General features: G+C 23.6%; 2 protein-coding genes across 2 annotated transcripts; both read right to left on the reverse strand.

The window, feature by feature from the left end:
- Window positions 1-1,959: 1,959 nt before the first annotated feature.
- On the reverse strand, window positions 1,960-18,235 carry LOC145843782 (transmembrane protein 243-like). The gene is made up of 4 exons (XM_082951011.1): window positions 18,100-18,235; window positions 14,224-14,379; window positions 2,794-2,904; window positions 1,960-2,187 (listed from the first exon to the last, which is right to left on the reverse strand). Exons 1-4 carry the CDS (start codon window positions 18,160-18,162, stop codon window positions 2,062-2,064), a joined length of 456 nt encoding a protein of 151 aa, XP_082807137.1. The 5' UTR covers window positions 18,163-18,235; the 3' UTR covers window positions 1,960-2,061.
- On the reverse strand, window positions 18,234-27,916 carry LOC145843773 (ras-related protein rab7-like). The gene is made up of 4 exons (XM_082951000.1): window positions 27,735-27,916; window positions 25,017-25,088; window positions 22,040-22,227; window positions 18,234-19,351 (listed from the first exon to the last, which is right to left on the reverse strand). Exons 1-4 carry the CDS (start codon window positions 27,896-27,898, stop codon window positions 19,152-19,154), a joined length of 624 nt encoding a protein of 207 aa, XP_082807126.1. The 5' UTR covers window positions 27,899-27,916; the 3' UTR covers window positions 18,234-19,151.

Below are 27,916 nucleotides of genomic sequence, written 5' to 3' on the forward strand. Positions count from 1 at the left end.
TTTAGTATAACTTTTATAAATCATTAACTAAAACTTTCTATCGTTAAATTTAAATTATTATAAATTTATAGATATAACAGTTTTAGAATCTTTATAGTTTATGTATTTTCTCTTCTTCTTGTTATTATTTTTTTGTTTTTTCACTATCACTGTAACATTTACCCAATTACTTTTATTTTTTTACACTAGCTTTCGATGTAAATAAAAGGGTAGCAGGTGTAAATTGCACGAAGACTAATTTGCACAAGATTACTCAATTAGACGAGGGGACAAAATCCACAAAGACATTTTTGTATGAATTACATTTTGCACGAGAGTAAAAAATACAGTAGAAAAAATAAAAAAAACTAAAGAAAATTCTAAAAATAATTTAATAAAAAATAAATTACTGACGAGGGTAAGGGTTAACAGAGATAGTCAAATAAAAAAATATAATAACAAAAAAATTTAAATAATAAATACATTACTGAGGGTAAGGGGTTTCAGTGATAAAAAAACTAAATAATGAAAAAACGAAATTTAAATTAATAAAAAAATAAACGTAAAAAAATTGACCGGTGCTAAAACGTCTGCTCGTGCAATCTTCGTGCAATTTTGTACGCTCGTGCAAATTTGACAGCTACCCAAATAAAAGATATTTAAAATAGATCATATAAGTTATTTTCCTATTACTAGAGAATGTTATTAATATTTTTATTTGTTAAAAGTTGTTTGACCGAATAAACTTTACGTGTTAAGCTGCTTCAAATCAAATACATTTTTCCGTTTTAAATTTATCAAGGGCGTGTTATTTTCTATTACAACTTTTGATTCAAAAAAATTAACAAATTTTCTAAATTTTTCCTGGCTTTTCCTTATTAAAAAAAAAATTCCGGACTTTTGTCATTTTTTTAGTTTTTCTTTACCTTGTGGTAACCTTAACTGACAAATGTTCAAAACCTTTAGAAGCTTAAAGCTTAATTCAAAAGAAAATCACAACTTAATAATCTAACCAAAAAAGTCTTTAAATTTTCAAGCATAAGAACATTTAAGACTTTTTAATTTTCCCAAAAAAAATCTAATTTATCCTGACGCGTACAAATCCTGTTTATACTTTTTAAAAGCAAATAACCTGATTTATTCTGATTAACATAATTTACTAATATAATTAGTTCATTAACTTATATATAAATATCAACACATTGAAAACAATCAAATACTTTAATCCAACATTATTATAAATTGTTTCTTATTTATAGCAAAAATAAAAAAACAGAAATGCAAAATTAAATATCCATTTAACAACCACTAAACAAAAAGTGTATCAAAAATAGTAATGTATTTCAATATTCAAAAAGAAAAAGCGGTAAAATATTTTGTATGTTCAATAATAAAATAAAATACAGTAAATTGTTTTGCAAAAAGTAAAATAATTAAACTTTTATGTTTATATTTAGAATGAAGACACGCTGTATATAAATATATGAAAAATCAGAAATAAAAATAACACCAAAATTTGTGGAATGGATATTTTAGAAGTAAAAAAGTAAGCTTGTATAAAATTAATTCAAGAATTTTCATTTGTCAAATACCGTATTTCACCATAACTTAAGCATATTTAATAAGAAAGTATAAATTTCAAATACACAAAGACACAACTGTTATGTATATAAAGAATGACAGTGATATATAAATATTGCTATGAACAAAATCTAAAAAAAAGAGGAAATAAATTAAACTGCAAATACAAGGTAATTTTCAAAATATAAATTGGAAATTTACGTTAAAAATTAATCAAGTTTTGTGTATTTTGATCGACAACCATAAAAATTAATTTTAACTCTTCATTTAAAATTTTCAATTAAAATTGTATATTTTCTATATAAATAAAGAATGCTAAGTTTTTAGTTTTAAATACACTTAAAGTTATCGAACTTATTTTCTAGAATACAATGTTTATAATAGAATTAAATGCTTGGAAAATAGAATATTTCTAAACGTTAAAGAACAGACACATGTAAAATTTAGCAGCAATACAAGTTTAATAAATCATTAGAAAAGTTATATTATTTATATAAATATTCATGTCTTCATAGTGACATTAAATATATTAAATATCGTGTTATTTTTTGTTGTAGTAGTTATACTACTTGCAGTTGTTGTTATTATATTTGGTTCAGGATTTGGTTGTGGATTTTCGTGTATGACCTGTTTAAATATAATAAAAATAAATAAATAAAGCAATTACAATTGTAAACTTAGAATTTTGGTTATGTTTATTAAGAATAATTTGAAAACCTTATTTTAAAACATACAATTAATAAGAAAACATATAAAATAGATAAACAAACCTTGTAAATACATAAATTTGCAGAAATACATAACAATAAAACAAATATTAAAACAAAACTTATAAATTTGCACTTAAACATAATAGTATAACAAATAATTAATAATGAAACCTTATAAATATATAAACTTGCACATATACACAATAATATAACAAATAATTTATAAAACAAACCTTATAAATATATAAATTTGCAGAAATACATAATGGTATTTTAAATAACAAAGCAAACCTTATAAGTATATAAATTTGCACTCATACACAATATTATAACAAATAATTAACAAACCTTATAAATATATAGATTTGCACATATACATAATAGTATAACAAATAATTAATAATAAAACCTTATAAATATATAAATTTGCACTCATACACAATATTATAACAAAGAATTAACAAACCTTGTAAATATATAGATTTGCACTCATACACAATATTATAACAAATAATTAACAAACCTTGTAAATATATAGATTTGCAGAAATACACAATAGTATAACACAAGCACAATTGTAAAATATCATTATTCGGAATTTCGGATCCAAAGTTCCTTGTCTATACCAGTGAATCTGTAAAGTAACATAACCATCATAAAATATGCATTCAATAAAAAAAATATTTACAAAAAATTATTTATACTAATTTATCTTTACTTTTATATTTTTGTTTTAATAAGTTATCAATAAACATATAGTAAAAACATTTATGCATTCAGTTATACTAATGTACCTTTTAAACAAATATAATAAAATTTGTGATGATCTAATACAGTGCTTCTGAAATGGGGTTCCGCGGAACCCTAGGGTTCCGCGACGCCTCTCAGGGTTCCGCGAAGCCTTTCGAAATTTAAAAAAGGTATTTGAAAAAAAAAACATAAATCATAAAACTTCAAAAAAAATGGAGCACACAAAATGGAAAACATATATAATTATAGCATTTATTGACTGCTTAGTGTGTATCAAGCGGTAGGACTTTAAATGGGTATTCATTATTAATAGGTGTCCTGGTTACGCAAATTTTTGCAAACTTTTGAATTTCTATTTTTATTGAAGTCATGAAAATACTGGTATTATCACTAAAACAAACAATGTAGCAGCAATGCACTTACGCATGCAAGGGAAGCAAAATTTCATTTTTGTCATGACAGACAAGATTGAGTTGTTTTAAAACAGAATAAACTTTTGGAAGAAAAAGGTTAGCAATGGTAATTTTGCGATGTTTCACCCGTTTGATGAGGCTCATGAAAAATTCATAGAATTCATCTTCTCTGACGTAATATACAACAACTTTGATCTTTGGTCTATAAAGTTTCAACATTATTTTCCTGAAGATGTTCGCATCGGAAATTTATGGATTTTGAATCCTTTTATGTTTGATATTGCTTCAGAAGAAGTGAATCTTCCTACAGATACAAAAGACGAATTGCTGCAACTATCTGAAGATAGCAATTAAAAATTGAGTTTCAAAGGGAAGGAGCTTCTAGATTTTTGAATATGTGCAATTTCAGAGTACCCCGTCTTAGCAAAACGTGCAATAAAATTTATTTTACCATCACCACCACACTTATCTTTTCGAGTCCGGCTTTTCGCATGTAACAAACATTAAAACAATGCAAAGGAACTGTATGCTGACTCCAACCTTATCTGCCTGTCTCCGTCTATCCAAAATCCAGTTGCGCATTGACATGCTTGTTGATAAAAGTTTCGCACTAAATATTTTTTATTTATTTTTAGTTAGGCATCTTACCCGTTTATTACAGTAATCTGTGAATTCGATTAGGTTCATATTCATTTCGTTATTGTTTGTAGCTCTCATTTTGCTTTTATTATGCAAGGAATGATTTTTATGACGTTGCGATTAATCATGTTTGTTTTCGTTTATTTATTATAGAATCATAAAATACCTATTGCCTCTGGCGCAATTTGAGTTTGACTCGACTTAATACTATTACAATTGGTATGATTTCTGACAATGATATAGTTTTGCTAAAAAATTAGTTTTTCACTGAAATTCTTTTGGTTTTGAGTAAATATTATATTAAACATTTATGTAAAATTAAATTAAGGGTTCCGCGGAAAAGTTGAACTTTGGAAAAGGGTTCCGCGGAAAAGTTGAACTTTGGAAAAGGGTTCCGCCACTAGAAAAATGTTCAGAAGCACTGATCTAATAGATATGTACTATTATAATAAACAATTTCAATGATATATATGTTTTTGTAAAAATTATATGGACATTTGAATAAGATTTATTAAAACTGATGATCTTGAAACAACATATGAAGAATATAGAGAATAAAAGAAAATTACAATAATACGCTATTTAATCATTATACTTGTATTTTTCTCATTTGTAAAATCTCAAGTTGATTTTAGAAATATTAAAATGTACGATAACTCCAACATCCAAGAATAAATTTATAGTTGCGGTCTTGAAGAATTAACTGATTTAATTTATTTAGTTGTTTTTTACATGAAAAGTATGAACTTCAAACAAATATATAAATATTCAAGTATTAATACATAAATTATTTATTTTATTTCAATTGAAACTTTAAACGAATAAGAAAAGTTCAACACAAACAGTAAAGAGTTAAAATAAGTTAAATAAAAGGTACTTAAGTACGTTTAAACAACTTAAAAGTTAAACCCTTGAAACAATCAAGGTTTTATTTTAAAATAATTGTTTAAACATGACACAAGTATCAAGTGATCATGTTTAAACGTGTTACTAATAATCAGTGAGAATTTTTTTCTTCATACTTGTGCAATTTCATATATGGATTTAAATGTGCATTTTACATATTTTATATTTTAAGTGAGAATAGCAAAACATAAAACTTCAATTAAAATAAAATATCTATATTGTACAAATATTGAAGTAATTAATACTATACAAATTATCATAATCACATGTAAAAGCAGTATTGAGAACTTCAAGTTAAACAACTTGGAAAAAACACTTGAATAACATATAAACACTTAAACAGAAAGCAAACATATGAACACACTTAAAGTCATGTGGTACAATTAAGTCATGGAAAACAAATAATAAGAAAGTTTATTGCAATCTAACTGCTTGTTACTTTTACTTATATTCTTAATAAACTTCATCGTAGTTAATACTTATTTTCAATTATCATAAAATATAAATTTTACCAAGTTATTATTATTATTGCAAGTTCAACACAAAATTAGTTTGCACAAACTGGTTAAATAAAAATATTATCAATAAAAATTACCAATAGCTCTAACTTAATTTTTTTGACAATAATTGCAACACAAACCTTCATAATACATAAATTTATCAACACAGTTATCAATATAGATAATTCAAATACAGCAATCTGCTATTTATAGTAAAAATAACAGATGTTATGGACTTGGATGACTTAATTTTTTCCACAATACATGTAATAAGTCATGCGTATTATACAAAGAAAAAAGCAAGTTGATATTTACAAGTGTTTTAAATAATTACTCCTTTATTATGAAATACTTTTAAAACTAATAGGATTTGTCACAATGCAATTAAGTTGATTTTTTTACTAAAGTTCAAACTCATTAAACTGTGACTTAAGAATGTGTAATTTAATACAATATTGAGCTAATTCTGTACATAAAATATTGAAACATATTTTAAAATGATAGTAATTTATTTTAATTTCAAACACTTGATTTTAGGTCACATGTAAAATAATTGTCAAATGTTACAAATATTATAAATAAACACAACAATTGTGCGATGCACTTATTATCTTTTAAATACTAAAAATAAACTTAACGACGAGTACATATCACGTGTACTTATTTTTTAAATATCATAAATATGATTGGAATTCTTATTAAGTTTTTAAAAAAATAAGTGTCTTACGTGTATATAACGTAGCAGTTTTTTTTTCTAAATAACATCAAGTTATTATTTTAAATAAATACAACACGAATGTATCATGTACATACAAAATACTAAAAGTAGTTGACGTATATATCATTTTAAATAAGACTTAATAGTTATTATTAAAAGTAAGTACAACAAAAGTGTGTTACGTATGCATCACGCTATGCTATGACGTCATTACCTTATTGTTTACTACAAGTATGACTAAATATAACTTATGGTAAGTTTTTGTGACAAATTAACAAAACTACTAACAATAAAATATGACTTACTATTACTTATGTGAAGTATTTATGATAAGTTTATAATTTAAATGAAATAAAATTTTAATTCTAAACTTGAAAATTGTTTTAATATAACGTATGTTATTTCAATGTTATTTTATTCATTTTATGTTCAATTTAAAAAACAGTAAAAATAGTATATGTTTAGCAAAAAATAAATAAACATCTTAAATTAGCACAATTCATTTTTGTTTTTACTTAAAGTTGAGACAATTAGATCATGATTGTTAACTTGTATAAGTTTTATTCAGATTAAAAAGCCAATAACTGTTATATAAGCTTACACAATTGCAAACTCATATTACATTGAGGATAACAACAGTTTAATAACCAATTGAGAAAATCGTTAAACAACTAGTGCTTAACTACTTCAATACTTGCAATAAGATGTATTTTAAAGATTACTTTGAAAAACTTTCACTAGCTAAAATTGTACAACAGTTTTTTAGCAAAGGAGTTTATAGAGTTTAATTTTTTTTTGCTTAAATTTATTCAAGTATGTTATGTAATAGTTCATAATTGATACAAATGTCTATAAATATGAACTGAAAAATAAATAATTCATTAAATTAATTTAACTGTTAATAAACAAACAAATTTGTTAGTAGTTTACTGTTTAACTTAACTACAAAATACTGGTAAACTTTCATGCGGCTTAAGGAAACTTATTATTTAATATCTATTTGAGAAACTAATTTCAAACCTAGTGTTTTATTACGTATTTTAAATGTTTCAATATAGCTACTTTTAAACTGTTTACTTAATTATTGTGTTTACTCAAATTGCAATGTAACTTTTGTTTGTTTTTGCCGTTAAACAAAAAATTTGTTTTGACTATGAATGTTTAAATGTTTCATACAGCTTTTAAACTTTTTATGTAGTTTAAAGACTACACATAAGTGATGAATTTACTAGTTTTATTTTTTTTGTAGTATTGCTTTAATTAATCTAAATTTTAAAAATTAATTCTGTTTACATAAAAACTTGATATATATCAATCTATTTAAACACAAGTAAACATTTAAAACAACATTTAACTAAACTCTAATTCAAATTATTAATTCAATGGATGGAATATAATAACTTGAAAGTAAACTACTTCAATATCAAAATAAAGAACAAAACTATATGAAACTTAAGTGAAATATGATGCAATAATCAACTATGTAATATGAATTTGCAATAAAGTTTAAAAATTATGTAATTTTAGCTTATCAAGCAAAGTGATTTTTTCTAAAACTGCTTACATAGATATTGTATGATGTAACATTTTTGCATGTATACTTTTCATGTAATTTGAACAATTGTTTTATTGTTTCAGTAACATCTAATCATTTACTTTGAATTACTAAGTAAAATTATAAAATTAAATTAACTTAATGGTTAAATAAAAATTTGTTTTTTATATTATTTTGAAATAATCCAAAAATTATAGTTTTATTTACTTCTAATAATTCATATAATTTAATAACATCTAATCATTTGCTTTAAAAACATATTTTAAATAACTAATTTAGTTAAACTATAAATTTAAAATAAGTTCATGAGTAAATACAAAAAAAAAATTGTCTATTTAAACAACTTGTTTTAAAATTAATCCAAAAATTATGGTTTTAATCACCTGAACAAGTTTTAATACAATATAAGAACCTTTATAAAACTTTTTTAGTATATAAATAAATTAATGTAAATATTTTAGAATTTTGATATAACTAAAAAGATATATAAAACTAATAAAATGTTTTACTAAAATAAAATAAGTTAATAAGTTGTGAAAAGTAATTTAGTTATAAAACGGATTTAAAAGTTTAAATTCGTATTTCCTGTACCTTTAGTATGTAATAAATAAATTTCCTAAAACAATTTAACAAAACAAAAGAAGTTTTTAATACATGTTAACCTTTAACTATAACAATATAAGCAACCAAAATAATTTACAATATTAAATAATTTCATAATATGAGCTATTTTACACCAAATACTGAAAGTAAGAACAAAAATCAAAAAAAATTGATTTTATGGTTATGTATAAAACACCTCTGCACTTGAAGTGTTAAAGATAACTGAAACTGTTTTTACTTAAAACAGGTATTATTTTTTATATATTTAGTTAATGACACTAAATTTATACTATTTTAAACTGAACATACTTTTTAGTATACACACATTTCAAAAGGTTTATTTAAACATTTACAATTTACTATAAATATTTAGAAAAATTGAAACCGTATTTAGTCAAAGCAGGTTTTCTTTATCTAGCTGCTTAGTAAGATAAAACTTATATTGTTTTAGTTTAAATTCAGACAATTTGTTAGTTTTATTTTCAAAGTTTACCATAACAATTACATAAAATATATTTCTACCTGTAAATATTAAACTATACACATTTTAACAAAGATTTTTATAATGTCATAAACTCTCTTTAAGTGTTTTTGAACATACATTTATGTCATAAAATATTATGATTACAAAATACTTTATTTTATAATTTTTTTTTATGAGATTTAATTGTATGTAAAATCTTAAATATTCATAAAGTCTATAAAAAATTATAAATACTTATTAAAAATTTATAAAAATACATATATTCGACCATAAATGCCACACACTAATTCATGCATTATTCAAAATATAACGTATATGATCGATCAAAATATTTGAATCAATTATAAATGCTAAAATATTCTGTCTGAAATATATTTTGGTGACTTGAGAACTTTACTTACTTGAAAACATAAACAAAGTTCTAAATTTAACAAGTAAAATGTTACTAAAATTATTACTTTTTATTGATTTCGACGTTTTAACATCGAATTGTCAGAAGTTATTAAGTTTGATAATTAATAGAAATACCCAATTTGTGTTTATATCTATTTGATTTAAGTTAATAAATTTATTAGTGTTATCGCATACAAAGCTTAACTATTTTGAGTTAACAACAAAAACTAAAATATATTATGTCAGTTTGCAATAGAAATATATAAAGTATATTTATAAAAATGTATTCATTATCAAAACAAAAAAATACAAAAATGTTTTATCTATTACCACAATTATAATTTATAATGATTAAACTTGAATGCTTTTCAACTAAGCAATTAAACTTTAAAAGTTGAAAAACTTCTTTTAAATATTGTATAAAATAAAGCAAAAGAAAAAATAAACTATTTAAAAGGTAAATGTACCAAATCATTGATTTGTTTGAGTGCAATAGTAGTTGCAAACAAAACCACAAACATTTTTTTCTTATCACATAACAAGACCTGAACACAAAACCCAGCTAGTTAAAGATTAGCATATATATTTATGTTCTTAGTATTATAAATTAAGTAATTGAATTCTATTTTTACTCGATAATTTTATAAAAACAAATTCATTAATAAAGGGATAAAAATTTAGTTATTTTAGTTTAACAGTGAAAAACTTTTAAACAACTGATTATAAAAAAAAAATGGGAACAAATGTTTTAGATGGTTCAAAAAAAACACTGAAACTATTTAATTATAAGACACAAAACAAATGAAAAATTGTAACAATGTAAATTACAAATTAAAACCACAACTTTTCTCAAATCACATGCATTAAGCCACTTGAGAAACTTTTCTTAAAATTTTAATTTTTGGTTTTATTTTGTATTAAAATGTGTATTAAATTTTGTATTAAATATCTTAAATAATTATAGCTTTTGTTTTTAATCTTACAATTTTGTGCACATTCACGAAAATAACCTTTTAATCTACCAAACTGAACTATTTCTATTTTTAAAAACGTGGTTTTGTAGTAACTTAAATATGTTTCAAGTTCTCAAACACAAACTATTTGCAATTCGACAAAAAAACATTTTCCTAAAAAATTATCAAATCTACAATTTATTGAAATATTTTTTGCGAAACTATTTTTTTTGATATTATAAATGTGTTTTAATTACACATGTTTAAAATTTAAAATTTTTTAATACCAAGCTAATTTCAAATAAAACCTAAAAACAACTTTTCCCATAAAAAAAATTTTTTTGATCAATCTAAAATGTGTACATATTCTATATAAGTGTTTATAGTTCTTGTTATAAAGAAAATCATTAGAATACATATTTAATAATATAAGTTTAATTTCTTTAGCAAACTGAAAACAAATTTATAGGCAAATTGTTATAAACTTACTTTTTTTGAACTTTTAAACTTTTTGTGAGCATTAAATTATTTTTCCAAGTACTTTTTATAACTTTTTTCTACAACACACTCAAGTTTATTATCTTAACTTTTGTACTTCACATTTTTTATATTATGCGTTTTACTTTTTCTTTACAAATAGCTATAACATAAAGTTATTTGTAAATCTCATAATTTTAAGGATATCTTTAAAAAAATAAACATATCAAACTATAGACATATTTAAACATAACACGTTTTGTGAGAGTTGCTCAAGTTCATTTAAAAATTTGCTATTTAGTAAATTCCGAACTAATTTAAATCACATGATGTTAACCACAACGCACTCAAGTAACAATATCATGACTTATGATAATAAAAAACATGTGTGTTTATTTGAAATGAATTTTTAAATTGTAAATTAAATAGATGTGTATTTTTAAAATTTATACTATGCAATAGGAGTGTAAAAACATGTGTGTTTTTTTGAAGTGAATTTTTTAATTGTTAATTAAATAGATGTGTATTTTAAATGTGTGTTAAATTTATATGTGTGTTTATTTGAAAGTTTTATTTGATTATAAAAAATATTTGTATAAAAATTTCAACAACAGGAGTTGATTTTGAAAAAATTCATTGTAACTAGTATAATCAAATTACTTGTTGTATAAATTGTTTAATTAATTATGTCTATAAAACCATGTGTGCTTGTTAAAAGTGATATAGAACAAATAAAAAATGTGGTTTTAAATTTTTCCTTAGGTAATAGGAGTAGTTTTTGATGTTATAGAATTATGTACAAAATTATCAAGTATTTTTGTACTACTTTTTATAATTTATAACTACAGAAAGGTATAAAAATAGTTATACAAAACTTTTCTTTTTGATCAAAAAAAAAATTATTCAAATAATTTTTTTTTATTAGTTTTATACTTAATAAACTAAATTATTACTTCTTTTTACTATTAAAAAAGTTAAAATTTTATATAGAAGCTTAAATATAACTTTAACAACTTTTTTTTGTTATTTTTAATTATTTACAGAGATGAACAACAATGTGTGTTTTGTTTTAACATGTTAGTGCTTTTCATTTTACTGAAAAAACTTATTGACTTTAACAATAAGGCTTTGTAACAAGTTTCAAAGATTAACATTTTTGCAATTTTTTTTTTTTTCAATTGATATATATATATATTTATTCAAATTTTATGCATATTAATCTTAATTTATATCTCACTTTTATTTTAATTGTACTAACTTTACAAAAATTTGATTGTAATTACCTATAAAGCTTGTTACAATTTTTTTTATCATAAACGTTTTTCTACTTAATCTTTAATTTTTAACATAAAACTTTGTTCGAATGTATAAATTAATCATTAGAGGCTCTTTTTAATCTTAAAACCATTTGAAAAAAAACAAGCACTTTTTGAAATCTATCAAAAAAGTCCGGGTTGTTTAAGGTTAAATATATTATTTTTATTAGAAAAAAGTAATTAAAATCATATTGTGAGAAAAAAACTGATTTTGAATCGAATATATTTTTTTGGCATTGAAACAACAAATTTTATGATTGTATAAAAAAAAAAACTTCTATAAATAATTGGAAAAATTCTATTTAAAAATACATTTATGCATGCACATCATTAAATATTTGGCATTTACAAAAGGCTGATAAAGCATACAACAAGTATCTGTGTCAAAGAAAAATTCCAAAGATTTCAATGATGAAATTGATTAAAGCTCGGCTGACAAAAAAGCTTGCAAAATTCATTATTTAATAGACCATCTTGCACTTATATTGAAAACTTTACAAAAGCTACTGTAATATTACAAAAATGTATTGGTTTATTTATCAAATAAAACAAAAAATATAATTACACAAACTTTACATTGCAAACAAAGAAAACAATTTTTTATTTAATTTCACAGTAGTTTTTCTATATGTTAAGATTTATATATATCTGGTTAATGGATGAACTAGTTTCACTTTTAACCTTGACAATAACATACTTACTTTAAACCTGACTGAGAATTATCAGAATAAGTATTCAAATAAACTGAACTACCTGGTAAAATGAATGAACAATATTAATTTTAAAACATATACACTATAAATATTTTCTACAGAATTATAGTTTATGACACTATGAGTCTTTAATGTACTATCAAACAGCCAAATATAGTGGGTAAAATCAAGTTAAGATATTATTGTAAACTGATATGTTTTAAATACTTAAATGAGTCACAATATATAAATTAGTTATCAAATTAAAAGCAACAAAAAATTAGTCCTGCTACTTAAGTTTTTAATGAACTGGAATTATATATCATAAAAAGCACACAAAAATAAATTTTTATGTCAAATAATAAAATGTAAATGTTTGTAGAAATTATTATATCTTTATATTTAATTACATATCCATATCTATTTAAAATACCATGTAAAATTAAATAGTTTTTTTTTAATTAGAATGTTATTAAAAGTTAATCTATTTGTTAAGCCTACTTCTTAGAGAAATAGTATTTAACTTATTGTTATATTTAAATCAAATATTATTACTAATATTACTACCGACCAACATATTAAAGTAAAAAATAATATTTTGTATATCAGTTTAATAATAAAAACTATTAATTCTTATTTAAACAAAACAAACATCCACATTCAAAAACTACCCACACTGAAAATTAAACAAACAAGTATTGTACATAATTAATAAAATAATTTAATTACAATAGTTGATTACAGTACATTTAATTAAGTAAAGCAAACTTACTAATACTGCTAATACAAGCATTGCACTCAGTGAAGAAAATGTACAATTTTGTACATAAAATAAAATAATAAAATCTATTACATCTTAATCAAACAAAACAAACTTACTAATACTGCTAGAGATCCACATACTAAAACTATACAAAGTAAAAAATGTACAATTTTGTATATAAAATAAAATAAACTATTACATCTTAATCAAACAAAACAAACTTACTAATACTGCTAGAGATCCACATACTAAAACTATACAAAGTAAAAAATGTACAATTTTGTATATAAAATAAAATAAACTATTACATCTTAATTAAACAAAACAAACTTACTAATACTGCTAGAGATCCGCATACGAGCACTATACACAGTGAAAAGTGTACAATTTTGTAAATAAAATAAAATATTATAGACTAGTACATCTTAAATAAACAAAACAAACTTACTAATACTGCTAGAGATCCACATACTAAAATTATACAGTAAAAAGTGTACAATTTTGTATATAAAATAAAATACTATAAACTATTTTAGCATCTTAATTAAACAAAAAATACTTACTAATACTGCCAGAGATCCACATACGAGCACTATATAGAGTGAAAAGTGTACAATTTTGTATATTAAATAAAATAAAATAAACTATTACATCTTAATTAAGTTAAATAAACTCACTAATACTGCCAGAGATCCACATACTAACACTATACAGAAAGAAAAGTGTACAATTTTGTATATAAAATAAAACAATATAAACTATTACATATTAATTAAATAAAACAAACTTACTAATACTGCTAGAGATCCGCATACGAGCACTATACACAGTGAAAAGAAGAGATTGATGGGGAAATTGGGGCGGTCGTTGAAATAAAAAGCGCTGACCAATGTGAAACAAACAACACTAGAGGTCGCTGTTCCCGATACTAAGTTTGTTAGGCGATCCTGTATAAAGTTAAAGTTTATTCAAAACTCTTTTAATATGTATTTATTTGTAAAAAATACTAATTTTTGGTTAAGATAAATAACATCCAAGTTATTATTAATGCCTACAATTTTGCCTAAAATATTTTAATATACAAACCAAAAAAATTAAAACTTTTCATCATGCACTTTTAATTTTAAATAAAAAAAGTATATTACGTTTGTTGTGCATGTACTAACTTTTAATATGTACTAATGTGACACACTAGATATATGCTTGATTTACTATGTGATCCTGTATAAAGTTTATTATATTTGTTGTGCTAAGTTTTAAATGCACTCATGTGTGACACACTAGATATATGCTTGATTTACAAGGTGATCCCGTATGGAAAGAACAAAGATAAGTAGCACTACTACAATGTGTGTTTAAGATTTGATCAGTTTTTAACAAATCATAATAGATGTTACTATTCCTAATACAAGATTATAAACATACTATATGTATGTACTAATGAGTTTATTAGTACATACATATTAATTAGATATTGTGTAAATAAAGTCTAGTTTTTAAAGATGGGAAAACTACACTAGATGTTATTGTTCCAGAGAATAGTAAATATATTTTATGTTGTACTTTCTAAGTTAAAATCTAAACTGTTTGCATAGTAAGTTACATTTATATAAGAGTCAATTAAGATAAATCCTAAGACAAGATTTGTCAGGCGGTCTCGTATAAAGTAGTAATGACAAGTATTACACCAATGATTTTTATTTAAATTTTAGGGTTTAACCCTATTTTACGTAAAGCATAAGGAATATCTGTGAAAGATATGTGTTTATCGACATCATACAAAATACTTCATTTTATCACCATATATTAAAATGTTCAGTTTATATATGACAACATTTAATATCAAGTAATATTTGCTCTCAATAGTAACAAATTGCAAAGCTAAACTATTTATGTATATTTTTTACTTATAGTTGCTAACTAGTTATGAAATTGCAAAGTTAATTGCAACAGATAAAAGACTTGTAGTCATAGAGTTGTTTATTTTTATATTTAAAGTAAAAACACTGTTTCAAGTTTTATGTTTGACCAACTTCAAAAAAAAAACAACTAAACTGAATACGGCTGAAAATTTCACTTTTTAGTTACGGGGTGCCACTTGTTTTTCGAATAATTTTTCGTTACTTTTAATGAAATTCTTCCAGGTTTTCAAAAGTACACATTATCGGGTCTATTTTTAGTTTTTAGTTAAGTTCAAGGTAAAAACTGTGTTAAATAGTATAGAAACATTAAAAAATACTATAAGCTACTTTAAATATGTTTTTTAATAAAAAAAATGTTTGATGATGACAAATTTTATTTATATGATATATTTTTTGTGTCAAATCAAATTTTACTACTGAACATAGAAAAATATTAAAATTTCAGGTTTTTCCAGGTAAAGTGGCAACCCTGCAGTGATCTTTGAAATTTATTTAAGACATCAAAATTTCAAAAATTATAAATAAATATCAACTTTCTGTGTGTTATACATGCGTAAATAAAATTGAAAACTATGATTTTTTGGTAAACAGTGAAAATTCTTAAGTAATTTAATTTAACTGGAACAAAACAGAAAAAAAAATTAGTTTTAAACTGATAATATGGTAAAACATTAAGTAAGCAAAATGATACATTTAAAAATATTTAACAAAATCATAATTAATACTTTGAACTAAACACTATTTGAATAACTAAAAAACTAAAATACTTGGTATAACAAAAAAAATTGTGATAAAACTAATTACTTTTTATTTTAAACAAACAGTTAAATATATTTTTGAGTAATAATACGCTTTTTAGCTACAAATAAATTCTTAGGTTGTTATACTGTAAGCCAATAATACATACAAAAAAAAAAGAGTATATTTTTAAGAAGTACTAAAAATTCTAATTTTGGCTTATAATTTTGTAATACAAGTTAAGAAAATAGGGATAATTAAGCTTTAAAATATGTTTAACTATTTAATTTGAAAATTTATTTAAAAATATAAATCTACATATATACTTACATTTTACCTGGATTTAATTAAATTAGCATTGAGTAATCACAAATAAAAACTCTCCTACATTTTTCCATTAAATAAATTGGAAAATAATATTAAAAACCTAAAAAGACCTTGAATTTTATTTTCTCTTTAAATTCAATATGTATTAAATTAAAAGTTAGTTTTTCTTAAAACCAATTTTAAATCTATATAAAAAACATTTTAATTTATTTAATAAGTAACATTTAATACTAGAACTTAGCACAAACTCTTTGAACTCATACAGGAATTTTTATGTACAGTAATTTAAGTTGTTTAATTCAATTTTCAAAGCTGAAATTTTCAAACATTCAATTATGAGTGCTTATAAACATATTGTGTGTAATTAATAGAGTTTTATTGTTAAAATAAATAAATTACTATTTCAAGGTTGAGTTTTTAAGTCTAGAGAAAATATATATCATAATCAAATTTAAAACGAAAACAAGAGATTATAAAATTAAATTATAGTTAAAAAAAAACCCTGGTTAGATAACATGACTTTTTATTAAAATAAAATTACTATTTTTGACTTGAAACAAAACTTTTTAATTTCCTAAACTTTATAACTTGATGTTACATAGTTACATATTAACAAAGTTAACTATTGCTAGCACAAGTAAATATCTCACTACTAAATAAGAGTAAAAAACAACAAGCAATATATAAATTGTTAACGTTTTCAATAAATTCAAGTACATAAAAATGCTTATAAAAACCATTAGAAGGACTCAAGTAACCAATACAATATTTCAAACTACATGATTTTCTGATTTTAAGTTTATTATATGTATTTTATAACTTTAATTCATTTATGTGTTGAAAAACTCCACTACAGCAACTCTAAAAGCAACCTAAATTTTGAACTATGTTTAACCATTAAATCAAACTGAATGTAATACAAATGACACCAATGCTGGGTACCTTAAATTACATGCTAGATGTCATACTTTGCAATTTTATTATAAACAGGATTGTTAAAATTTTTTATAAACTTCTTTCAAGTTTTCGAAAGTACATGTTTTTGGGGCTATTTTAAGTATAGAACTATGCTTAAAGTAAAAACTGTTACTTGGTATAAAAACATAGAAAATATATATTAAAGCTACTTCAAATGTGTTTTATAATAAAAAATTGAGAATTACAATTTTTTATCTATTTGAGAGAATGTTTGTGTCAAATTGATACTTAATTACTTTACATGTAGAAATTGTTTAAAATTCCAGATTTTTAAGTGATAATTGTTTAAAACTAAAATATTTTTTCAAAATTTCACAAATATCAGATTTTTCAGCCTAAATTGTCAGACACCAGGTATTTCCATGTTTTTTCCGGGATTCCAGGTTATTTGGCAACCCTGTATAAATTATATTTTTTTATTAAAATTTATTAAGTTTCATACAATGTGTCATAAAATACTTTAGTTAAGCTTGATAATAGAAATATGAAACTTTACTCCATAAAAAAATCTTACTCTTTGTTTCATTAAAAAGTTAAACTTATTCTTCTAATAGTTGTTCCAAAAAGGTAAACAAAATATATGATATCAATATGCATACACTATAGATTATTATTATTATTCATCTTTTTTTTTGTTTGTGATTAGTATTGTGCTTCATACTTTATTTTGTGATGTTTAAATAACACATAAGTTATACTAACCCTTCTAGTAGTTGTTCCGAATAACGGTCTGTCGTCGTTGACTTGAATTTCGTATGCCAGCATCTCACCATATATATATATATATATATTATTTTCACAATACGTGGGCTCCACAGGCTAACTTAAACTACAAACTGAAAGAAATGACACGTATATATATATTTGATGCAATAATGAATACAATAGGTCAACATCAACATAGGAAAATTAAATATATATTTGTTTGCTTTTGTTATTTAGAGAACATTTATTTTATGCATGTATATAAATGCAAATTTTTTTTTGAACATAAAAATGTTGAGACTAAAATAAGGACTTTAACAAAACAAAATAATGAAAACTTTATGTTAGTAGAAAAATAATTTAAGTGAACATAAAATCACTTAATGCTATTGTATGTTTTAAATACTATATATAATAATAAACAATTTTTTGTTTGGAATCACAAGTTTTCTTTTATTGCTTATCAACAGAAACACACAGATAATAAGCAAAATTCGTTCATTGCAAGAAAGTAGCTTTTTTAAAATACAAAACGCTTTAATTGATATGCTTGCAAAACAATATGAAAAAAAGTATTAGAAATTTCAAGTGTACTTTATTCTAATAAAGCTTAGAAAGATTATGAAAAACCTGTTGAATAACACCAATTGTAAATTTTTAAAAGATTTTTTAAGTCAACTTAGTTACAGTTTACAAATAAAAGTTTACGCGATTTGAATAAACACTTGCAAGACTTTATAAACAACAAACACAAAAACATACAAGTTGTTATACTGTCTGTAGTAGAAAAATTTAGAGTTTTTGTCGCAGAAGGTAACGAGAATCTTGTTTTGAATAACAATTTGTTGGAAAAACCATGGAGTTAGGAGAAGATCATGTGATGGAAGATAAACTTCTCCATTTAACATAGAAAGGATCAGGTTGGGGAGAAAACCTCTTTGTAAAATAAAGAAAACCACAAAGCCTCTTTAAACGTCAACAGAGGAAAACAAGATGAAGCCTCTGAAAATTTGAAAGCAGAGGTTCTCGTTTTCGGGTAATTCCCCTTCCTAGCAACTGCAGTCCTTGCCTCCTTGCTGGGGCTGGTTTGCCTGAAGGTCGATCTTGTCCGGGAAGTTGTTGTACAGTTCCACGTCGGCTTCTTGCAACAACGCCTGCTTGGCTATCGACTGAAACGCCTGCTCCACGTTGACGTTGTCCTTCGCCGAGCACTCGAAGTACGGCGTCTCGTTCTTGGACTGGCACCAGCCTGTATATATATATATATATAGTTAAATAAGCAATTGTATATATTATACCTTGTTATGTATATACCTAAGTAATTGTATTATACTGTGTAATTTATTATTTTTATGAATGGCACCATCCTGTAGTAAAAAGTATATAAGTTATTTATTTAAATATACTGTTTATTTCGTATCGCCGAACATTTTTTGGATTGGCACCAATCTGAAGACTTGGTTTAATAAATTATGATTAATAATTAGTTGATAATTTTTTACTATGATTGATAAGTTTGATACTTATCTTAAATAATATAATTTGAATATAATATGCTACTATCAAGGTGTATTTATTTTATTTAGAATTTGAAGTACGAAGTACCGTTCTTGGATCGGCACCAGCCTGTAGATATTTGGTTTTTGCATATTATGATTAATTGATATTTTTTTATTATGATTAATAGGTTTAACTAATTATCTTAAATAATATAAGTTGAATATAATATGCTACTATCAAGGTATGTATTTATTTTATTTAGAATTTGAAGTTTGGAGTACCGTTCTTGGATTGGCACCAACCTATAGATAAATCTAATGAATAAATTCGTGTGGGTATGTAATTAATCTGTTATTTTATTAAAACGTACATTCAGGGCTACCAAGTGTTTTCGCCAAATTTTTTCCAGGTTTTAAAGGTGTTTTTTAATGAAAAAAAATATATATATGATGGATTTTTTGACAAATCGAAACTATATTACTTAACATGCAAATATTGTTTAAAATTTTAGGTTTTACAGGTTTTTGGCAACCCTGACTAACTATTTTATAGAGCCGCTCGAAGTACAGAGTCCAGCCTGAAAAGTTTTACCTAATAAAACACTTGAACTCCATTTAATAATCTAGTGTTTTCAACGCAGCAGAACATTTGAAGTATGACGTATTGTTTTTTGGACAACACCAACTTATGGAATGAGTTTTTATTTTATTGCAATCATAATCAAATGTACACAGTTTAATTTATAAGTTTTGGCCGAGCATTCAAATTAAGTTCTTGGATTAGTACCAGGCATGTAGTAAGATTTAAAAATCACTTAAATTATAAACATGTGTTTAAAAACTTTACCTGAGATTGAGTATATATTGATTTTAATTTATTTTTAACAAATATTTATTTATTATCAATAATAATTAATAATTTTACAGATGGCGATAGAAATATGTATTATTTGAACAAATTATTTTATAAAAATACTTTCATTAACTATTAATATTTTAATAGTAGGCGATAGAAATAAAGGTATCACTATAATTTTTAATGTTATAGGAATTTATTTCGTTTTTGTTGGTATTTAAAGCATGAGTTTTAACTCATACTTAAAATAGTATAAAGTAGAAAGATGTTACAAATTATGAACAAATAATTTGGACTTTTATATGAATATTACTATAAATAAGTAGTAAAACTACTATAAAATAGTAGTTTTTGGTTTTTTTTTATCTAATCAAAAACTAAATAACAAATAAACTACTGAATGACATTGTAGATATCATCAACTTTTGAGAGCTAGGTTGGTTAAATAAACGATAATAGTTTAAACTTTTTGGTGCACGATGTAATAATCTATCGAACGCAAATAAAATTTCTTACTTATTAGCGTCAGAGAAGATTGTGTTTGATTTTGCAAATTTTAACATCAAGTTGTAAATATATTTTCATTTACAACTTTAGTTTTTTGCACATGATTTGTTTTACATTATCCTATTATGAATACATGAACACTTTAATTATTACCCCAGTGTTTAAATACTTAATATTTAAACTGCAGTTTATTTATACTTGTTGAGCTTTTAGTTGGTAATTAGTTTATCACCTATGTTTTAACATTAATTTTTATAACCACAAATATAAATTAAAAATGAACTAGATCTATGTATGTGTATTATTTTGTCTACTATATCTTTAGATGAAATATTACAAATAATGATAACTGGTAGCTAATTTTAAGTTTTCACTAGGTAAAAAGTAATAAGGTAATTTAATAATAAATTTCTATACACACTTTCTGTCCTTTTTCTATAAAGTTATGTTCTGTTATAAACTTTACTAAATATTTAATCTTGTATATAAAAATAAATAAAAGTAGTAGTTTTTTTTTTTTTGAATTAGCTGTTGCTTTTTTTATACAAACCTTCACTAACTAACTACCCTGGTAATAAATAATAATAACAAAACAAACAATAGTAATCTAGAAAAATACTTTATATAGGGTTGCCAAATGTTTTTGGCAATTTTCTCCAGGTTTTTAAAATTTCCTCCAGGTTTTTAAAAGTACACATTTTTATTTTCATTTAATTTTTGAGTTTATTTTTAGTTAATGTTAAGTTTGAAAACTTTGTTAAACAGTATAAAAACATTAAAAAGATACTGTAAAGCTAATTTAAATGTGTTTTTTGTTGAGAAAAATTTTGATGATGAAAATAAAAGTTATACATATGATAAATTTTTTGTATCAAATCCAAATTTTACTTATTAACATGTAAAAATTATTTAAAATTCCAGGTTTTTTTTCGAAATTTTTTGAATTCTAGGTTTTTTTTTTTTAGTTTCTCGAATTTAAGGTTTTTAAACCGAAATTGTTGAAAAAAGGTAAATATTTGTTTCTCCTAAGTAATAATAAAAACACAACAAAAAATTATAATTTTTTTCTCCTCACCCTCAGCTCGCTTCCTGCTCACCGCCCGGGTGTCGCTCAGATCCGTCTTGTTGCCAATGACGACGAAGGGGAAGTTTTCGGGGTCGCGGGGCGAGGCCTGGATGAGGAACTCGTCGCGCCAGTTGTCCAGCGTCTTGAAGGTCGACGGCGTCGTCGTGTCGTACACCAGCACGCAGCAGTCGGCTCCCCTGTATTTAATTTATACCCATATTCATGTTAAGATGCTCTGTTGTATTGCATACAAGTACAAAGCAATCAATTCCCCTTAAAACAAAATAATTAATTAGTATTTTAAATGTTATGTCGTCGTGTCGTACACAAGTACGCAGCAGTCCGCACCTCTGTATTTAATTTATACCCATATTCATGTTAAGATGCTCTGTTGTATTGCATACAAGTACAAAGCAATCAATTCCCCTTAAAACAAAATAATTAATTAGTATTTTAAATGTTATGTCGTCGTGTCGTACACCAGCACGCAGCAGTCCGCACCCCTGTGAATATAGAATATTATTTATGTTAATATATTATTATTTATAAAAAATTAATTATTTATTTAATTTGTTTAATATTTATCTTGAAAGTTTTGGGGTTGTTTTATTATACACAAGCACGCAGCAGTCCGCACCTCTGTATTTAAAATTTACATATATACCCGTATTCATTTTTGAAATAATGAATATGAAAATGTATTTACACAACTTTGATAGTGTTATATAATAATAATTTCTTGAAAGCTGGTGAGGTTGTTGACAAGTTTAATTGTGAGTATTAAGATGCTGATATATTAGTTGATTTATTTAATTTGTATCTTGAAAGTTGATGGGGTTGTTTTATTATGCACAAGCAAGCACTAGTCCGCACCCCTTTATATATATTTAATGTGTTAATTAAACAAAATGAGGTTTTTAGTAATGGCAAACTAATTGATAATTTAGTTGAAATAATAAAAAAAAATAAATTGAATAAAAATGTATTTATATAACTTTGATGGTATTATATAATAATAATTCCTCGAAAGTTGGTGACGTTGTTGACAAGTTTAATTGTGAGTATTTAGATGTTGATCTATTAGTCGATTTATTTAATATTTATTTTGGGATTGTTTATTCACAAGCACGCAGCAGTCTGCTACCCTGTGAATAAAAATATAAAATATAAAAAGTTGTACATTGAAAGTAGGTAAGGTTGTTGATAAGGTTAAATAAGTATTAAATAAACAAAATGAGGTTTTTAGTAACTGCAAACTGTATCTAATTGTGTATTTAGATGTTAAACTATTAGTTGATTTATTTAATATTTATCTTGAAAGTTGATGGGGATGTTTTATTGTAGTAAACAAGCACTCAGCACTCTGCACCATATATAAGTAAAGTAAATTATAAAATTGTATGAAATAGAGTATTCAATATACAAGAACTTAGTTATTAAAATATTTTCAGGTTTTTCTGTTTTTTTCAAAATTTCTCAAAATCAAGGTATTTCCAGGTTACTTCGAGTTTCTAAGTTTTTTATGAATATATATATATATATATATTAAATATATATATATTAAAGGTTTTATACAAAGTTCTGATCGATAGTGCTCGACAAATCAAATTGGAGCTTAATATTTATTTAATTATATAAAAACTATAATTTAAACAGCTGTTTCACACATTGAAATGTAAAATTTCAAAAATAAATATATATATATATTAAAATTTTATAAAAAGTTCTGATTGATAGTGACAAATTAAATTGGAGCTAAATATTTATTTAACTATATAAAAACTATAATTTAAACAGCTGTTTCACACATTGAAATGTAAAATTTCATAAATAAATATATATATATATATTAAAGGTTTTATACAAAGTTCTGATCGATAGTGCTCGACAAATTAAATTGGAGCTAAATATTTATTTAACTATATAAAAACTATAATTTAAACAGCTGTTTCACACATTGAAATGTAAAATTTCATGTGATTGTCAGTGAGTTACAGTTTATTATAATAGTGGATTATAATCGTATAGAAGTACCACAGATGTTCTTGTGCTTTAAACTTTATTTCAACTAACGGCGTTTCACTGTTCTCAAATAAATTTAAGAACAGATCTACGGAGTCTCAAGTTACCCAGTTGTGAGGGTCTTAAAAATTGATGGTGTTGTGCACAGCAAACTGTATTTAATTGATAAGTTTAATTTAATATTTAGATGTTAATCTGTTAGTTAATTTATTTAATGTTTATCTTGAAAAGTGCTGATGGTTTGATAGGTTTTAATGAACATTTAACTACATATTAAGGTCAATATAGGTGAAAATGAGCGTAAAAAGACTGGTTTTTAAATTTATATTGAATGTAATTATAAGGGCATAGGGGGGTCCAACATTTTGTTTCAGAAAAATTAACATTGACTCTTATTTGGAAGCTTAGGGTTTAATAAACTTTATACTGTAAAATACTTTTTGTAGAATAAAAATTCAACCAACTTTTGAGATATAACTAGTTTTGTAAAAAAACTAAATACAATCATATGAATCAAAAATCTTCAAGGCCATTTTTCTAAAAATTTTGAAAAATTCACTAAAAGTCAATCTTCTATCATTAATTAATCAATTAACTTCAGATTTTCAGGAAATGTTATTTTTTATTCACAAACAACTTGTAGAAAGTAGATTTAAAAAAAAAACACTTAAAAATAATTATGACTAAAAAAAAATGTTTCTTTACTTTTTATATATATTTTGTTTGATTGTAAAAGTGATAAGCATAAAAGGTTTATGAAAAAAAAAATAGTTCTAGAGTCTTGAACAAAAAACAATGCTAGCACACTGCCTTTTATAGAAAAAATAGTTGTAGAGTCTTGAACAAAAAACAATGCTAGCACACTGCCTTTTATAAAAAAATCAGTTCAACTATATAGTAACATTAAAGAAAAATTTAATATATCTAATATTTGATTTTAGAAAACCATAAAAATTTTACAAACCTGTAGAAAGCAACACCCAGAGATTGGAACCTTTCTTGGCCGGCTGTGTCCCAAATTTGCATTGTTACAAGTCTGCAAAAAAAATAATAAATAAATTACTTCAAATTTTGCCTGGTAAATATCTTGTAAAAAAATAGCTATGACATAAAACTAATTTACTACACATATAAATAAAAAAAAAGAAAAATATTTAATTAAAACTTGCATAGTAACTAATACTTTAAATAAAAAAACATCCATATATAAATAAGTACATCCCAAAATTTGCATTTTGACAAGTCCATAAAAAACAATTTAAACAAATACAAAAATATTTCTAAGTATGCAAGGTCACTAAGAACGCAAGAAAAATAAAAGACATATTATTAAAATAATCATAAAAAGATTTACTACCAATTTGCATGCTTACTAAGAATGGAAGAAAATTAAAAGACATATTATTAAAATAATCATAAAAAGATTTACTACCAATTTGCATGGTTACTAAGAATGGAAGAAAATTAAAAGACTAATACAATGAACGTTTAAAAATTTGCTACTAATTTGCACTGCAACTTGCCTTTGAAAAAATAATCAACCATGTATAAGTACATACAAGTTGAAAAATTTAATGGGTTTCTAATATAAAAAAAAAACTAAATAAGCAATTTTTTATCTAAAACAAATTTATGACTTAATTTTCATGATAGTTATTTGTTTTTGTATTTTATAACTTGTGTTGGTTACTTTTAGAGAACTTTTAAGTTGCATGTTTAAAAATAAACAATAAAACTTATAACTAGTGGCTAATTTGTTCAAGTAGGAACAAACATAAATGAAAATAAACACTTCTTAATCATAGAAATTTGTCAGGTTTTGTAGAAACAAAAAAGACAAAACTATTGAAATCAAAATAGCTGGAGTTAGAATAAGATTAAAAAAATATTGAAAAAATAAGACTCAAAATATGCAAAAATACTTAAATACTTAAAAATCCTAAATAATAACAAAAGGACTTGTTAAAAACACATTAAATTAGAAAAGGTATATTAAACTAGCCTAAAGTTTAAGAAAATATCCTAACAAGCCTCAGTCAGCCTGAGCTTTTCATATGATTTTTTCTAAGATTTCAAAGTAGCATGAGTTTTCAATGAATTCAAGTTAGTATGATTTTTTCTAAGATATCAAACTAGCATTAGTTTTCAATGAATTCAAGTTAGCATGATTTTTCAATGATTTCAAATTAGCATGATTTTTCAATGATTTCAAATTAGCATAAGTTTTCAATGATTTCAAATTAGCAGGATTTTTCAATGAATTCAAATTAGCATGATTTTTAAACAAAATTTCAACTAGCTTGATTTTTTTTAAATAAATAAGTATTAAAATACTATAACTATCCATAGAAAAACTTCCATTAAACGATTTACTGGTGATAGTTTAATTTTTAGGTAAAGCTTTTTAGATTTACAAAGTAATGTACTAATCTATCGAACACAAATAAAACTTCTTATTTATTCGCGTCAGAGAAGATTATATTTGATTTAGAAAATTTTAACATCAAGTTGTAAATATATTCTCATTTACAACTTTAGTTTTTTGCCTAAAAATAAAAACAAAATGATGAAGTAACAATACATAAATTTTAATAAGAAATTAAACAAATTAACAGAATTGTTAAAAATTAAAAGACATGACTGCTTATTTTTTACAATAATTTATTTTATGTATCCTCAATCTTTTAAAAAATTCATTTAACAATTTAAAACTTTCAATGTTAGACCTCAAAAAAATTTTAAAAACAAAAACATTTGATAAAAAATAAAAAGTGTTTTTTTTAATAAATTTTTATAAACTAATACTTTTTTCAAATTAAAATAATCCAGCATTTAATTGAGTTAAATAAAAGTAATAGACTTAGGGTAAAAATTTGAAAAAGATAAGTTGTAAACTGAAGGAGTAAATAGATTTTTAATTAAAATAGTTTGTTTTTGAATTTTTGGTTGGGTGTTTTTCATTAGAAACCTATTGAGCTCACCAACTTCGATTGCTGATATCTCAACAGTATTTTCTAAGCAATATCTGTTACCTTTGACAAGACTCTACAAACTAAGTTCAACCTGTAAAAATCAAGGTTGACCCTTAGCCAACCCACTGTTTTAACAATTACAGTTAAACAAGTATATGAACAACTAATAAAAAACAATTTAACTCAACAAAACATCTAGTATGTCTTCCTTAGTGAGAACTATATAATTTATATGTATTAAATATAACACATATATAATAATAAATCAAAATTTAATAATTAACTCTAGAACAAAACTATCATCAACTATACCATCTTGGGTGAAAAAAAATAAAAAATTAAGTGTATAAAACATAACACATAACAAAATAACTGAAAAAAAAAATTAAAACAAAATTCAACAAACCTATCATCAACCATGACTTTCTTGATAAGAAAATAAATAACAAATATAAAATATACAGTTAAATAATATATAAAATATTTTAAAATTATTCAATAAACCTATTATCAACCATAACTTTCTTGATAAGAAAATAAATAACAAATATAAAATATACAGTAAAATAATATATAAAATATTAAAACATAATTCAACAAACCTATCATCAACCATAGCTTCCTTGGTGAGAAAATAAAAAAACTGAATGTAAAAAATATTAAACATAATAAATTAATAAATAATTTTTCTTTTAAATAATTCAACAAACCTATCATCAACCATGACTTCCTTGGTGAGAAAGTCCGCACCGATCGTTGCTTTGTACTGCGATGAGAACTTCTTGTTGACAAACTGGTTCATCAATGAGGTCTTGCCCACACCTGAGTCTCCCAGGATGATTACTTTCAACAATACTTTTTTGCGTGTTGCCATTATTGACTTTTACTTATT

This window comes from Thalia democratica, chromosome 1 (assembly GCF_965202585.1).
Source record: "Thalia democratica chromosome 1, ktThaDemo2.hap1.1, whole genome shotgun sequence".
NCBI classification, from domain to species: Eukaryota; Metazoa; Chordata; class Thaliacea; order Salpida; family Salpidae; genus Thalia; species Thalia democratica.

Coding starts and splice junctions, on each gene's coding strand:
- LOC145843782 (XM_082951011.1), bottom strand. CDS start 18,162: ATGCTGGCATACGAAATTCAAGTCAACGACGACAGACCGTTATTCGGA. Junction 2,905..14,223: donor GCGGATCTCTAGCAGTATTA/GTAAGTTTGTTT, acceptor GTTACTTTACAG/ATTCACTGGTATAGACAAGG. Junction 2,188..2,793: donor CAAATCTATATATTTACAAG/GTTTGTTAATTA, acceptor ATATTTAAACAG/GTCATACACGAAAATCCACA.
- LOC145843773 (XM_082951000.1), bottom strand. CDS start 27,898: ATGGCAACACGCAAAAAAGTATTGTTGAAAGTAATCATCCTGGGAGAC. Junction 25,089..27,734: donor GAAGTCATGGTTGATGATAG/GTTTGTTGAATT, acceptor TTTTTTTTGCAG/ACTTGTAACAATGCAAATTT. Junction 19,352..22,039: donor GAGCAGGAAGCGAGCTGAGG/GTGAGGAGAAAA, acceptor ATATATATACAG/GCTGGTGCCAGTCCAAGAAC.